This window comes from Corythoichthys intestinalis, chromosome 8 (assembly GCF_030265065.1).
Source record: "Corythoichthys intestinalis isolate RoL2023-P3 chromosome 8, ASM3026506v1, whole genome shotgun sequence".
NCBI lineage: Eukaryota > Metazoa > Chordata > Actinopteri > Syngnathiformes > Syngnathidae > Corythoichthys > Corythoichthys intestinalis.
In genome coordinates this window covers 2,021,394-2,037,812 of record NC_080402.1, presented here as the reverse complement: position 1 = coordinate 2,037,812, position 16,419 = coordinate 2,021,394, and the positions used below count along the sequence as shown (strand labels likewise).

The 16,419-nt window shown below is 40.2% G+C and overlaps 1 protein-coding gene across 3 annotated transcripts in view; it reads left to right on the top strand.

Annotated features, from left to right (window-relative positions):
• Nucleotides 1-15,353: 15,353 nt before the first annotated feature.
• alg13 (ALG13 UDP-N-acetylglucosaminyltransferase subunit) overlaps nt 15,354-16,419 on the top strand; it is a 35,386-nt gene continuing 34,320 nt past the window's right edge. For all 3 annotated transcript variants that reach the window (XM_057843785.1, XM_057843784.1, XM_057843783.1), the window contains exon 1: nt 15,354-15,795. In XM_057843785.1, coding sequence (XP_057699768.1) covers nt 15,673-15,795 — 123 coding nt within the window. In that variant the 5' untranslated portion in view covers nt 15,354-15,672. The remainder of the gene's footprint in view (nt 15,796-16,419) is intronic.

Below are 16,419 nucleotides of genomic sequence, written 5' to 3'. Positions count from 1 at the left end.
TGTTTCTCTTCGGACTCTACTCTTGAAAACAGACGCCTTCTTTGTTGGGCTTCCTTTGAGAAATTAACACTGCAAAGAAAAAAACGATGCAAAGATTTAAAAAGTCATGTTTTTTTTTTTTTTATAACATTCACACCTCACGCCAAAACACCATCGGCGGCATTCTCCAATTATGGGTCGGATATCACTTCTCGTGGAGCCAAGATACCGATAACTCCAAATTTGAGGGCCGATTTTGCTGCATGTGAAGGATGATGGTCTTTCATTGAAGGGAGCTGAAGTGTGTCCGCCTGTGAGTGCTTTGCTGCTCAGTCGGGAAAGAAACTAGAGTGCCAGAAGTCAAGTCTTCAAACACAAGCAGCTACAAAGAAAATGACAAAAAAAAAAATAGAAGCTCAATATTTCATCAGTCGTTTTTAATACCTCTGTGAAGTTGGCCCCCCGTTAGAATCAAATATACAGTCCCTGACAAAAGTCTTGTCACTTATCCATTTTGTAGAAACAATTGCTAATAACTAGGGCTGTCAAAATTATCGCGTTAACGGGCGGTAATTAATTTTTTAAATTAATCACGTTAAAATATTTGACGCAATTAACGTGCATGCCCCGCTCAGATAGATTTAAATGACAGTACGGTGAAATGCCCACTTGTTAATTGTGTTTTATGGAGTTTTGCCGCCCTCTGCTGGCGCTTGGGTGCAACTGATTTTATAGGCTTCAGCACCCATGAGCATTGTGTAAGTAATTATTGACATCAACAATGGTGGGCTACTGGTTTACAGTGGGGAGAACAAGTATTTGATACACTGCCGATTTTGCTGGTTTTCCCACTTGCAAAGCATGTTGAGGTCTGTAATTTGTATCATAAGTTCTCTTCAACTGTGAGGGACGGAATCTAATACAAAAAAAAACAGAAAATCACGTATGATTTTTAAATAATAAAAGTATGATACATCACAAAAATCGAACTTAATATTTGGTACAAAAACCTTTGTTTGCTATTACAGATACCAAACGTTTCCTGTAGTCCTTGACAAGGTTTGCACACACTGCAGCGGGGATTTTGGCCCACTCCTCCATGCAGATCTTCTCCAGAACCTTCAGGTTTCGGGGCTGCTGCCGGGCAACACGGACTTTCAGCTCCCTCCATAGATTTTCTATCGGGTTCAGATCTGGTGACTGGCTAGGCCACTCCAGGACCTTAAGATGCTTCTTACGGAGCCACTCTTGAGTTGCCTTGGCTGTGTGCTTTGGCTCGTTGTCATGCTGGAAGACCCACCCACGACCCATGTTCAGGGCTCTCACTGAAGGAAGGAGGTTGTCAGCCAAGATCTGGTGATATATAGCCCCATCCATCCTCCCCTTAATATGGTGCAGTCGTCCTGTACCCTTGGCAGAGAAGCAGCCCCAAAAAATGTTTCCTCCCCCATGTTTCACGGTTGGGATGGTGTTCTTGGGGTTGTACTCATCCTTCTTTTTCCTCCAAACACGACGAGCCGAGTTTAGACCAAAAAGTTCCATTTTGGTCTCATCCGACCACATGACCTTCTCCCATTGCTCCTCTGGATCATCCAGATGGCCAGTGGCAAACTTCAAACGTGTCTGGACCTGCACTGGCTTCAGCAGCGGGACCTTGTGTGCGCTGTAGGATTTTAATCCATGACGGCGTAATGTGTTTCCGATGGTTTTCTTCGAGACTGTGGTTCCAGCTCTCTTCAGGTCATTGACCAGGTCCTGCCGTGTAGTTCTGGGCTGGTCCCTCACCTTCCTCATGATCAGTGATGCCCCACGAGGTGAGATCTTGCACGGAGCCCCAGAACGAGGCAGATCGATCGTCAACTTGAACTTCTTCCATTTTCTAATAATCGCTCCAACAGTTGTTACCTTCTCACCAAGCTGCTTGCTTATTTTCCTGTAGCCCATCCCAGCCTTGTGCAGGTCTAATATTTTATCCCTGATGTCCCTACACAGCTCTTTGGTCTTGGCCATTGTGGAGAGGTTGGAGTTTGTTTGTTTGAGCATGTGAACAGGTGTCTGTTATACAGGTAACAAGTTCAAACAGGTGCAGTTACTTCCGGTAATGAGTGGAGAACAGGAGGGGTTCTTAAAAAAGAACTAAGAGCCAAACTATTTACTAGTTGGTAATGTATCAAATACTTATTGCATGCAGTTAAATACAAATTATTTGTATTTATTTATTTATTTATTATTTAAAAATTATACAATGTGATTTTCTGAATTTTTGTATTAGATTCCGTCCCTCACAGTTGAAGAGAACTTATGATACAAATTACAGACCTCTACATGGCTTGCAAGTGGGAAAACCAGCAAAATCGGCAGTGTATCAAATATCAAATGCCGTCTTGTTGATTTATTGTTATAATAAACAAATACAGTCCTTATGTACCATATGTTGAATGTATATATCCATCTTGTGTCTTATCTTTCCATTCCAATAATAATTTACAGAAAAATATGGCATATTTTATAGATGGTTTGAGTTGCGATTAATTGCGATTAATTACGATTAATTAATTTTTAAGCTGTAATTAACCCAATTAAAAATGTTAATCGTTTGACAGCCCTAATATAATATATATATATATATATATATATATATATATATATATATATATATATATATATATATATATATATATATATATATATATATATATATATATATATATATATATATTAGGGTTGTCAAACGATTAAAATTTTAATGCTCATGAATATAAACAAAGGAGGAATATAACTCACAAGCGATGCATGTATTAGACACAAACAGTGTGATGGGGCTATGAGAACTGCCACTGAATACTGGATGCGGACGTTAGCTGGTCTGAATAGCACTGTCTCTTAGTGTGAGTTCGCGTCGACATATAACCACGTCAGAAAAGCGCGCCGAAACCCAAATAATCAGCTGCACTGAATCGCCAGCAGAGGGCGACATTACGCCACATAACATATGCAAGTCACACCCAAGCGCCAGCAGAGGGCGGAAAAACTCCATAAAACACAATTAACAAGTTGGCCTTTCACTGTACTGACATTTAAATCTGTCTGAGCGGGCCTAGTGCGTTAATTGCGTCAAATATTTTAACGTGATTAATTTAAAAAATTAATTAACGCCCGTTAACGCGATAATTTTGACAGCCCTAATATATATATATATATATATATATATATATATATATATATATATATATATATATATATATATATATATATATATATATATATATACGTTTAATTAATCACGTTAAAATATTTGACGCAATTAACGCACATGGCCCGCTCAGAATAAAATGACAGAACTGTAATGTCCGCTTGTTACTTGTTTTTTGTTATTTGGCGCCCTCTGCTGGCGCTTGGGTCCAAATGATTTGATGGGTTTGGGGAGTGAGCATGGTGTAATGACATGAACAATGGCGAGCTACTAGTTTATTTTTTGATTGAAAATTTTACAAATTTTAATAAAACGAAAACATTAAGAGGGGTTTTAATATAAAATTTCTATAACTTGTACTAACATTTATCCTTTAAGAACTACAAGTCTTTGTATTCATGGATCGCTTTAAGAGAATGTTAATAATGTTAATGCCATCTTGTTGATTTATGGTTATAATAAACAAATACAGTACTTATGTACCGTATGTTGAATGTATATATCGGTCTTATGTCTTATCTTGTCAACAATTTACAGAAAAATATGGCATATTTTATAGATGGTTTGAATTGCGATTAATTATGATTAATAAATTTTTAAGCTGTAATTAACTCGATTAAAAATTTTAATCGTTTGACAGCCCTTATATACATATATATATATATATATATATATATATATATATATATAAAGGGAAGTGTAAATACATTCTAGAATTAAGATTTGTTATCAATGAAAAAATTAAAAGTGTTCGTTGGCTGTCACTGAGTAGCATTTGCAATCACTACACAAAGCTAACTAAATTACCCCCAAGAACGGTCAGAGACGTAGGACAACCAGAGGATGTATAAGAAAGACAGGGCTGATGGTAAAGGATAGCTTGTTGAAACAGGAGAATGTCATTGTCAGTCGCGTCGATAAAAAAGCTAAGGCTATGCTTGGGTCGGCTCGTTTTTTTCGTCTTTTTCAGCCTTCAACACTCAAGCCATCTCTTTAACTGAACATTTTTCTGTTCTTCCACATCTTTGCCAGTCAATTTGGCACCAGGCATATCATTTTCGGAGAGAATTGGTAGGTTTAGCTCTGTAAACCACTCCTTCGTACACGATTTCCATTCATTTTCCATTTGCGACGAACGGTTTCTTGTCCCTACTTAGCAACAGTAGCTAATGTCATGAATATTAATGAGCGGAATTGACGTGTTGCTTGCAGTACGCCATTGAACGGATAAATGAGTCCAGGCGTTTTGCTTTGCTGCGTGCATTCGCACATTGACGTGACTCATCATCGTCAGACTCGGATAACTGCAGCACCTAGGGAAACCTCCATGCCGTCCGTGGAATAAAATAAATAATAAATATCGGTGGAAACGGATTACGCTACACAAGCACTTTATTATGCTTGTTATTAACAATTGTGCATATAAATCTGATGTTGGTAGAATGTTTTCTTCTTGGAGATGAAATGCACGAGCGGCAGCTCAGCCTTTTTTAAAAAATTTTTTACATAATGTTTTGACAGTTGCCGTCATATTTTTGGAATCGAAGCACCATGTACCGGAACAGCATTCTGGCCCTGAATCTTATACCGGAACTGCGTTCCTGACCGTTCTGGCCCACTTTCACCCCTGACTGTAAACCTACAGCCTAGCCCGATACGCTCACATAGTCTCACTCCCCCTCCAGCCGCTTTCTTTTGGTCAGGCAGCATTTATTAAAGTTAACGATGATTAACAGACAGTTAAGGTTTGATCTTGCCAGAGACGCTTGTACGCCAGGACTTCAAAGCGCCACATTTGTCAACATCGTTTAAGTTGTTAAACAGTTGCTGTGGCAACTCACTGTGTGTTCGCTCTTAAGCTTTTAACAAATCGTTCAAACACATATTCCCACAAAAAAATGCAAAATATACTTGTAAATTAAATAACGAATGCCTAAAAAAACATATTAGCTCCAAAAAAAAAAAAAAATGCACTTTACGTTGGTCTTAACAGGAGGAAAATGGATTAAGCCATGTTCGACGAGTAATGGCATATTCACTGTTGTCACTACAGGGCAGTGTGGGCATCCAAATCAATCAAATAAATGCAACACTTTCAAAATAAACCATCACAATGTCACTAATTAAACGAATCCTGCTTCAAAGCTTTATTTCCCCAAATCAAATTACTCGAGTTAATCGACTACCGTTGCAGCACTACACACACATTACACATTATTCTTTGATATTTTAGGGGAAGCTTCTCTTGCACTCTTAGAACAATCGCCACTGAAAGAAACATAAATCAGATAAAATCTTGCAAAACTGTCACAAGCTTTGGCGCAGCTGCCAGACATTCCCATGTCGACAATTGGACGCGCGGACGGATGCAAAATGGTGAAAGAAATTCTTTGAGTTCCGTTCGTGAAATTGACCTTTCAGATTGTTGACAACATATTGATCGGGCGTTGACTTTTGAGAAATGTACTCTTCCGTGTTGGCTTGAAAATTGCCTTTTTCTTTGGCCACATGACCCCAACAGCCACACTTCCCGTTTGTGGCGTGACATTTGACCTCACTTAACATGTTGTCATCTGACCAGCTGGCGGGCAACCGACCATTGACAATGCTGGATGTCCAATCCATTTGAAGTGGGAGGGTCAAATTAGATGTGGCTGTAATTAAGAAATTACAACCAAATGTGATTTGTTCTTTGTCAAAATCACACAGATGAAAAAACAGTGTCTGCTTTAAATAAAACCACTCAAACATTTATAGGTTTTCATATTTTAATGAAGATAGCATGAAAACAATAACAGAAGGGGGGAAAATAAGTAATTGTGCCGTCTGCCTAAGCAGACTTAAAGAGCAATTGAAACCAATTTTTGCCAAACAATTTAAGTCAGGTGTGTGCCCAATCACTGATGAGTGGTTTAAAGCTGCCCTGCCCACTATAAAACACACAACTGGTAAGATCTGTCTTGATGAGAAGCATTGTCTTATGTTCCTCATTGATCGCTCAAAAGAGCTGTCTGAAGACCTGAATTGTTTTATTTGTTTAAAGCTGGGAAAGAAACCAAAACAAAACCAGCTCTAAAAGTCTGGATGTTCATCAATCGGCAGTCAAAGAAGTTGGAGAGAGTTTGGCACTGTTGCTTCTTTCCAAAGGAGTGGCCGTCCACCAAAGATGACGGCAAGAGTTCCGCGCAGAATACTTAGAGAGGTAAAAAATAACCCTAGCGTGTCTGCTAAAGACTTACAAAAATCATCGGCACAGTCCAGTATCTCTGTGCACACATCAACTACTGTATATGTAAAACTATGGCCAAGTATGGTGTTAATGAAGGACTCCACGGAGGAAGTCACTGCTGTCTAAAAAAACATTGTTGCTCGTTTAATGTTCGCAAAAAGGCACTTGGACACTCCACAGACGTTTTGGCAAAATATTTTGTGGACTGATGAAACCAAATGTGAATTGTTTGAGAGTAACACACAACGTCACGTGTGGAGGAAAAATGCTTCAGCTCACCAACATGAACACCTCATCCCCACCGTGAAGCATGGTGGAGGAAGCATCATGATTTGGGACTGTTTAGCTCCCTCGGGGCCTGGACAACTTGCAGTCATTAATGGAAGAATGAATTCAAAAGTTTTGCAGGACAAACTGAGGCCGTCTGTCAGACAGTTGAAGCTAAAAAGAGGATGGATGCTGCAACAAGACAACGATCCAAAACACAGAATTAAATCAACTTCAGAATGGTTTCAGAAGAACAAAATACACAAAGTCCAAACTTGAACCCCATTGAGGTGCTGTGGCATGACCTAAAGACAGCGATTCATGCCAAAAATCCCAGGAATCTGACGGAACTACAGCAGTTTTGTACAGAGGAATGGGCCAGGATTAGTCCTGATCGATGTGCCAGACTGATCTGCAGCTACACGAAGCGTCTGGTTGAAGGTATTGCTGCCAAAGGGGGGGGCACAGAATATTATATGTGATGGTTCACTTACTTATTTTCCCCCCTTCTATCATTGTTTGCATACAATCCTCATTAAAATATGAAAACCTCTAAATGTTTGGGTGTTCATAGTTAAAGCAGACACTGTTTTTTTCATCTGTGTGATTTTGAGAAAGATCAGATCAAATGTGATGGGGATTTTTGGCAGAAATGTGAGAAATTCCAAAAGGTTCAGATACTTCTTCATACAGTACCACTGTACATGTTAGCCTACAATTTCCACCAACACAAGAGTAATAAGTAGTAAGTTTAATTAGTTGTTTCGTTCATTTTCGTCTCCCTTACCCATCTCTAAAAGGCATCAGTGCGTTGAGCAATCATAGAAAAAAAATCTAAATCGGGGTTAGTTAAACATTTTACCTTGATTACACTTTGTACAGACATGTCCAAAGTGCGGCCCGGGGGCCAAATGCGGCCCGTGGTCAAAATTCCTCCGGCCCCCAGCCTCTGTCATAAGATCAATAACGTCTGGCCCTTACACAGACTTAATAAATTGGTAAGCAGTACTGCTACCAGCATATGAAGTAGCTTACACACTAAATGCTGCTTCTCATTTACCCACTAAAAGGCAACAGCACTCTAAGCAACATTGCCCCGTGTGACCCTTGACCAGGGCCGGCCCAGGCCATTTTGGGGCCCTATGCAAAATAATGCAAAGGGACCCATATTTTTGGCCCACCATTTCGTCACAGTGTACTGTGAAACCTATACATGCAATCCAACCCATACGTCCCTATTTTATATATTAATCAGATTTTGTTGCACTGTATACCTCAAACTTCTGACCCCAAATGATTATCAGTACTTACAGTAGATAGCGCCAAACCTTTTTCTAAAAGAGGAAAGAAAGAAGTTAAGGAAGAACTTTTATTTTTTTAAGCTTGTAATCAAGTATCAAAAGTCAAATAAAGCAAACTGTAGTAAACAAAACAGAATATAAATTAAACAATTGCCAAATTGGCGGCCCCCTAGTGGTCAGGGGCCCTAAGCAGCTGCATAATCTGCGTATAGGCTGGGCCGGCCCTGCCCTTGACTTCCAATTTTCTAAAATGGCGACAATCAACAAAAAAAAAAAGTTGACTATGCGGGCCTACGCTTCAAGGATAGGTAGATATTGGACTATTTCTTCACTAAAATAATGCCACAAAGGGTAGTTGCGAGTTGAAATTATTAGTTAAAAAATTTTTACCACACCAAATCTGGCCCCCCTTTGCAAAAAGTTTGGACACCCCTGACTTAGTATATGATTATCCGAAAAACATCTCACAATAGGCTGCAAATAAAAATATTATGTATGTTTATGTAAATAGATATATGTATGTATGTATGTACTCGTATGTATAGTAATGTGATTCCATGTTCCATCTGTCACCCCCCCACCCTCCAAATGAAAAAGACACACAAAAAACAACCGCTGTAAATTGCCTTTATATGAAACATAGGGAAATTCCCTCATTTTGAAAAATGACTTTCTCATATGAATATTACAATTTTTAACTTTTTTCATTTTTACATAAAGCGGAAATGTGAAGTAAGGTTGGCCAACCATGTTTATGAATAATATCAATGGCTAAACAATTATAAGCATATTTTCGTTATTTTTTTTAACGCAACCCTTCCAGATTCTTTGTTTAACCCATAGCGACGCCCTTGACAACGAAAATGCTTTTCGTCGGCAATCTTCGGAAAGTACGTCACACCGAGAAGTGCGAGGGAAGTCCGCCATAGAACAGTATTGTTGCATTGCTTCTCGGTAAGATGCCACGGCGGTGCGTGGCGATGTTTTGTTCCCACTCAAACGAAAAGTTGTATGAGTGGCCAAAGGATAGCAGGGCACGTAAATGGACATCTTTCGTTCGCACGAAGCGAATGAATTTCACGCCATCATCGAGTAGTGTTCTCTGCTACAAACACTTTGAAGATGCCTGCTTCATTAACCGGTGATCAAGGATTTGCCAAAAAGTAAGTGTGATTTTTGGATTGATGACTGATGACTTTGTCAAAGCAGAGCTGCCAACTGTTGTGGAATGAACAGTAAAAGCTAGCGGCGTTAGCCAAAAGCTAACTCGTGGCAATCCCCGATCATAGTTGTTGTTGCGTTCGCTAGGTTAAGCGTGTTTAATTTGCGCTTCATCTACAATCTTGTCCGAAAGGGTTAATCTACTGTCAATCGGGAAAAGGGTGTGGATGTGCATATAAGCGGGTCGGCGTCGCGGTAATTCACGGTCACGTTGCCGTAAGAGACACACACTGCCGGTGAGTTTGTGCACATTTATTTGTATTTGTATTATGTATTTCCACCTTCATGCTTCAACCATTGCATTGCATTTGTACGGTTTGGCGTTTCTTTCACAATGATCGCTTGATAGCCTTCTAGTTTGTGTTTTACGTACGAGAGCCGTTGACAAGTGACAACAACAAGCGTGTTGCTTTTAATGTCTGGCAGCGAATCAGCGAGCGCGCAGGTCACGCAGTGAATCATGGGAATTGTAGTCTCGGGACAACACTGAAGTGATGCTTTGTAATCTGTTCGCTTGTGTGAAAAAACTACATTTCCTCACGCCATTAGACGCCATTTCCTGCCGAGAGCCCCATGCTGTGTTCGCACTGTTAGCTCCATGTGTTAATAAAGAAACAAAGTTGTCTGGACATCGTGTGTTCGATACCTTTGTCAACAAAAAGCTCATAACAAGACACTATGCACGATTCGTTGAAGAGACGCTGGGACTGGAGGGCTGTGAGTAGTAGGAGGCGAGGGGAAGATGAGCGAGAAGCAAAACTTCGCGGTCGAATGTGAAGGCAGTCAAAGACTCATCTCCTTCTTTCCCCCCAACGTTTTTATATCATTAGTTTATATGCACGAGAGCTGACGGATCTGCCAAAATGAACATGAAGTCTGATTAGTATTTTTTTAAAACAATGTCATCAGATAGACAAAAACATAAAATGATGTGCAAATGCCTGCATCTTCAAGTCATGAAAATAATAACAGCCAATATTTTACCAATCTTGTAATCTCGGTGGGTCTTGTCTCCAGGGGCGGACTGGGACTAAAAAGCAGCCCTGGACTTTGACTCAGCCCAGCCCATAAGAATCGCTATACGAAGGGAAACACAGACCCCATAGGGGGGTCCGGGAACATGCCCCTCCCGGGAGAATTTTTTTTTTTTTTTTACATTTTATTGTAAAATGCACCAATTTCGTGCACTTTGAGAGAAAAATGAAGAAAATGTGTCTAGACTGTGACTGTCTGACTACGGGCGCTCAAAGTACTGCAAGGCTGAACTGGAGTTGGATTCATTTTCTGTACTAGCTCTATGATCAACCTGAATAAACAAATGAAAGAATTTATTTTTCAAAGCAAGTTTTACGTATCCAATTGGTTATAATATATCTTTATAGATCTCTGTCTATAAAATGACTTCATTGTTTATGCCATAATTCAGTGGTCTCCAAACTATTCCACATAGGGCTGCGGCGGGCGCAGGATTTCATTCCAACAAAACAAGACAAAACCTCTGCACCAATCCGGTGTCTTACAAGTGTAATCAGTTGATTGCAGTCAGGTGCTGCTTGTTTTAGCAGAAACTTCATTGGTTAAACTGTCGGTACTCGATCGGTTAAAACAAAAACCAGGCCCCACAGCGGCCCTTGAGGACCGGTTTGGAGACCCCTGCCATAATTAATCTTGCCATACAAATAATAAATTTCAATGAAAATACAATACACATTTCAAGACAAATCCTGTATACATAAACTTCATTGGAAAGTATTAACCAGAAAACAAAACGATATATAAATGATTAATAATGTATATAACATCAATTTAACTACCTAAACTTTAAAGTAAAACCATTCATTTTATTAATATTTTGTTATATTTCTTCTGAATTAATATTGCTATGCTGCGTGTGCATACATTGTTTTACGGCTAAAATATTTTTTCTTAGGAGAGGGATAGTAGGACTAGCATACTGTAACTTGACACGATTGCAAACGGGTACATCGACTAGCTGGCACTAACCCTTTAATTGTCATTTATTTGATTTAAAATGTAGCTACCTGATGGATAACAATTGCCAGTTTACAGAGCAAGTAACCCTCTTCATCCCAATTTACTTGCCCTGCGCTTGTCTGGGGAACTTCCAACAGTTTATCGTTGCCCCCTCCCTCTTCTTTTCTCTCTCCCAGCACCGTCTGCACGTCAGAGCGGCTGCAGCTCCCTCTCACCATCGCCGGGAGCTGAGCTGTTGTTACCCGACGTGGCCGTTGCAGCCAGACTGCTGCTTGCGAAAATATTTGTCGATTTATAACATTTTAATGCTTCACTCTCCAGTTTCTTTAATTTTTTCTCTCTAACCTTCTCCGCGCCACCCTGCTCTTTTCAGTTTTTTTGCCACCACCATCCATATTGTGCATTAACACTCGTCGCTATTTTGCTTCCACAAGGAAGGAACCAATGAAGGCTACTCTGTGCTTTCGTCGTTCCTAGTCTATCAGATTGGCGGTGAAAAGCCAGGCGCATTGCTGCCACCTGTCGGATTGGATGCGAACTGTAGATAATCAGAGGATAGGGGGGATAAAAACAGTGATGCATAATGAATGGCGGCCGCCGGCCGTCCAGGGCACCGGCTGTTCTGTGATCCTCCAGAACCCACAGATTACCAGTCCGCCCCTGCTTGTCTCCATTCCATGTCAGGTAATCTAGGCACATTGTTTGCATCCTGATTAGCGTCTGGCTAATACATGTTAGGTCCAACATAAAACTCTAACCTCCTCTTCTTCCTCTAACTCTTCAGAAACTTGGATCTCCTCCCTTGCGCTCAATCTATGGCTTAAATCGCTGTTTGAATCATTGTTTGAAGGGCTTTGTACGGCGGCCGTAGGTATGTAGCGCTGCCATCGCTGTTCTCGGTGTGACGCATCACTTCCGGGTTCGTCCCCTTTCAGGCTCGAACTTCGGAAACGCGATTATTTTGTCAAATATACAACATACAAATTATTTTATTATTATTATTTTATTGCTTTATTTGTTGCACAATGTTTAATGACTTTAGCCCTGATCCCTGTTCACCCTATTTGTTCTCTCTAATTAATATTAATGTTAATAATAATAATAATAATACATTTTATTTGAATGCGCCTTTTTGGCACTCAAGGTCGCCGTACAATCATTTAAAACATTTAAACATATTAAAAGTGAGAAAATGAAAGTATACTGGACTGTCTCAGAAAATTAGAATACACAATATTCTAATTTTTTGAGACAGTCCTGTGTATATATACAGGACTGTCTCAGGAAATTAGAATACACAATATTCTAATTTCCTGACTGTCTCAGGAAATTAGAATATTAGAACGTTTAAGGAAATTCAAAATACTAAACGAGATATAAGGGCATTTAAAAAGACCAGAACTTAGTGATTATTGTGGATAGGCTCGTCTAAACAGGTGAGTTTTGAGGTGTGATTGAAAAAGGGAGAGGGAATCTGTGTTCCTGAGGTCGGGTGGGAGTGAAATCCCAAGCTGGGAGCCCAGCGTTCAGCCGCTCGGCTTCCATGGTGCTGAGGCGAGCGGGGGGGGGGGACAGATAGATGTATGGAGGAGGAGGATCTAAGGGCACAGGAGGGAGTAGTAACATGAATGAGATCGGACAGGTATGGATGGGTGAGGTTATGGATGGCCTTGAATGTGAGGAGGAGCACTTTGAACTGTATTCAAAAGTGGACCGGGAGCCAGTGAAGCTGTTGGAGGACTGGAGTGATGTGGTGGATGGATGGGGTACGGGCAGGGGTGAAAGTGGCTAGAATTTCTTGCCGGACCTCCCCAACGTGAAGGTCGCCACAGAGCCAGAAATGTTGTTTATTTATTTTCATTTTGGAGGAGGGGGGTCATACCTCCTAAAACTACTGAAATGCAAAGAAAACTGTTTTGGCACAGTCATTTCTATTGCACATAAAAAACTGATTTTCATTCAAAATGGTATTTTTTCAATGATTTGCGAAATAAAAGTTAACAAACACAGCAATAACCCCAACCTCCATCTCCTAATTTTTATTTTCCCTCATTTCCTCACATACTAAATGCCAAATCTCAATTTTAACTAATTAAGAACATAGGATGTATATCAAAATTGAAGTTAATGTAAACATTTACTTTTTTTTTTTAATAATAAAAATAGAAGTAACAGACATTCAGAAAAATAAAGACAAATGACTTATATTATGCAGAGTGAAATGGAATATATTTTGATCGCGCAAGCATTGACTTTTTGAAATCATAAGGAAATGAATAAGTAGCCTAACATGAATGAATATGTCCAAAGTGCACATTGACAGCTAAGATGTTCTGAACCTCCCCATCAGAGCCAGGGTCGGCCCAGGCCAGTTGGGGGCCCTAAGCAAAATAATGCCAAGGGGCCCATATTTTTGACCCACTATTTCATCACAATGTACTGTGAAACCCATACATGCAATCCAACCCATGCGTCCATATTTTGTATATTAATCAGGTTTTGCTGCACTGCATTCCTCAAACTTCTCACCCCAAATAATTGTCAGTACTTAGAGTAGATAGCGCCAAACCTTTTTCTAAAAGAGGAAAAGAACAAAATTAAAGAAGAACTTTTATTTTTTTAAGCTTGTAATCAAGTATCAAAACTGACAAGAGTCAAATAAAGCAAACTGTAGTAAACAAAATAGAATATAAATTAAACAATTGCCAGATTGGGGGCCCCCTAGTGGTCAGGGGCCCTAAGCAGCTGCATAGTCTGCATATAGGCTGGGCCGGCCCTGATCAGAGGAAATAAAACTAAATATGATAAATAAGCCTCCTCAATTCTTTCCTTGCTCTTAAAGATTTGATCCATTTTCTGTTGCATTGTCCTTTTTTTGTCGCATCAACTCAACAAACTTTTTTTTTTTTTTTTGCTGTTCCAGAAAACATGCACATTTCAACCAATCAGAACTATCTCTGCTGATCACATGTCAGCCAATTGAACGGATAAATGAGTCCAGGTGTTTTTCTTTGCTGCGTGCAGTCGCACATTGACGTGACTCATCATCGTCAGACTCAGATAACTGCAGCAGCTGGGGAAACCTCCATGCCGTCCGTGGAATAAAATAAATAATAAGTATCGGTGGAAACGGATTACCCTACACAAGCGCTTTATTATGCTTGTTGTTAACACTTGTGTATGTAAATCTGATGTTGGTAGATTGTTTTCTTCCCGGAGATGAAATGCATGTGTGGCAGCTTAGTATTTTTTTTATTTTTATTTTTTTACATAGCGTTTTGACAGTTGCCGTCATAATTTCAGAATCAAAGCACCGTGTACCACTACAGCATTCCGGCCCTGAATCTTATACAGGAACTGCGTTCCTGCCCTGAATCTTATACCGGAACTGCGTTCCTGACCGTTCTGGCCCACTTTCACCTCTGGGTACGGGTTATGATGCCGGCAGCCGAATTCTGGACCAGTTGGAGTTTATGGAGAGTTGAGTTTTATGAGGTAGGCCGAAGAGGAGAGTTGCAGTAGTCCAGGCGGGAAGTGACAAGGCTGTGAACCAGAATTGCAGCAGAATGTGGGGTGAGGGAAGGGCGGAGGCGATAATGTCCCTAGCAAAAAGTGTACATGCAGGTTATGCAGTTATAGCTTCCCTACCAACGTTGAGACCAAACCTACGCCCTTGAATGATGCGCTGATAATGAGAGCCACAAAAATCTGAATTTTCCAATTTGAAATTTAACTTTCCAATTTGAATTTTAGTTTTGCATACTGAATGTGAAAAAGTCAATTGAACAAATTCATATTATTTACATTGTTTGTCGTGCCATGATGAAAAAAAATACAGTTTCAAATTACGTTAATCAGATTAAGTAATTTAGATTCAATTTCTGATGGCACAAATATCAGACCATAGATTACGCTCAATTCACATACATTAGATTAAGAGGATTATGAAAGAAATGTATCCCTAAATGAATGCTTTTATTGAACGAAATTAAGGAGCCCTTGCAAATGGTAAAAGTGAAAAAAGTGATATGTAGAAATCTCAAAATATTTACAAAAAAAGATAAATAAAATAAAAAATAATATGACAAAATTGAAAGTTTGAAATGGCAGCAACAGGGTTATGCCTTAAAACTGTTCCTCAATCTGTTTGTCCTCGCTCTAAAACACCTTGGCTGTAGAGTGAGTGGAGTGGAGAAGGTCAATGGAAAAAGTAACCCGAAAATACCCCAAAATTAATAGCAAGTATCAGAAAATCTGCGGAGAAGTGAGCTGTGGGAGAGAGAGCAGATCGCCCCCACGGAATTTCTTCCTAAAAGAAGGCATTTTCTAGTTTTATTTCGTTTCCTTTTCTAAATCAACTTCGGCTTCAACTGTTTCGGCAAGCTCGTTAGCGGTGATCAAGTTCAGCCGCGCGCCCGACGCTTGCTTTTTTTCCTGCGGCCATTAGGCGAGCGAGCGAGGCAGTGTGATAACCAGCCAGCGGCGGGATGCAGAAGCAAGGCCTCAAGAAGTACTTCGTCAACATGGACGACTACCTGGCCAGCCTCGGCCTCTACCGCAAGATGGTCGCCAGGGACGCCTCCAGTCTCTTCCGGGCCGTCTCCGAACAGGTCGGGCAATGGCTAACCCTCCCTCAGAGTCGAGGCCTGCTAGTTAACCGAGTTCGTTCGGTTCTCTGCGAGCCAGAGTGCATATGTGCATTTTAAAATATATATATAACGTCTATCAAATTAGAACGTAATCCGTAAGGCTCGTGAAAAAAACAATAAACTAAATCTTGAAATCATTATAAATGTAGCTTGATGGCAGCCGTCGGGCTAACTTCAGGCTAAAGGCCAGCTAGTTAGCAGAATTCGTTCGGTTCTCCTTTTGTTAGCGCGCGTGCTAACGTGCGAGCTAGCCAGCCAGAGAGCAAGTAAATACGTGCATTTTAATAATGTATATAGTTTTAAAATTTGTCACCGTTTAATTAGGGAACCAACAGGTTGCTACCAAACGTTTCCACTGAAATAGTGTCTGTTAAACACATTGGCTGCCATTGACGGCGCGAGAAGTCCATTTGGACTGAGGGGGGCCTAATACCAGTCCTAATGAATTGGACGTCTAGCGGCGTCAATGGCACTCTAATATGAGCACCCGAAGCCCATTTGAATTGGACTGCTATCATTCTCAATGCCAGGTAATGAGGTCGTTTTAGGGTGCCGACAGGTCACTTCTTCCACATTTTTGTGTGA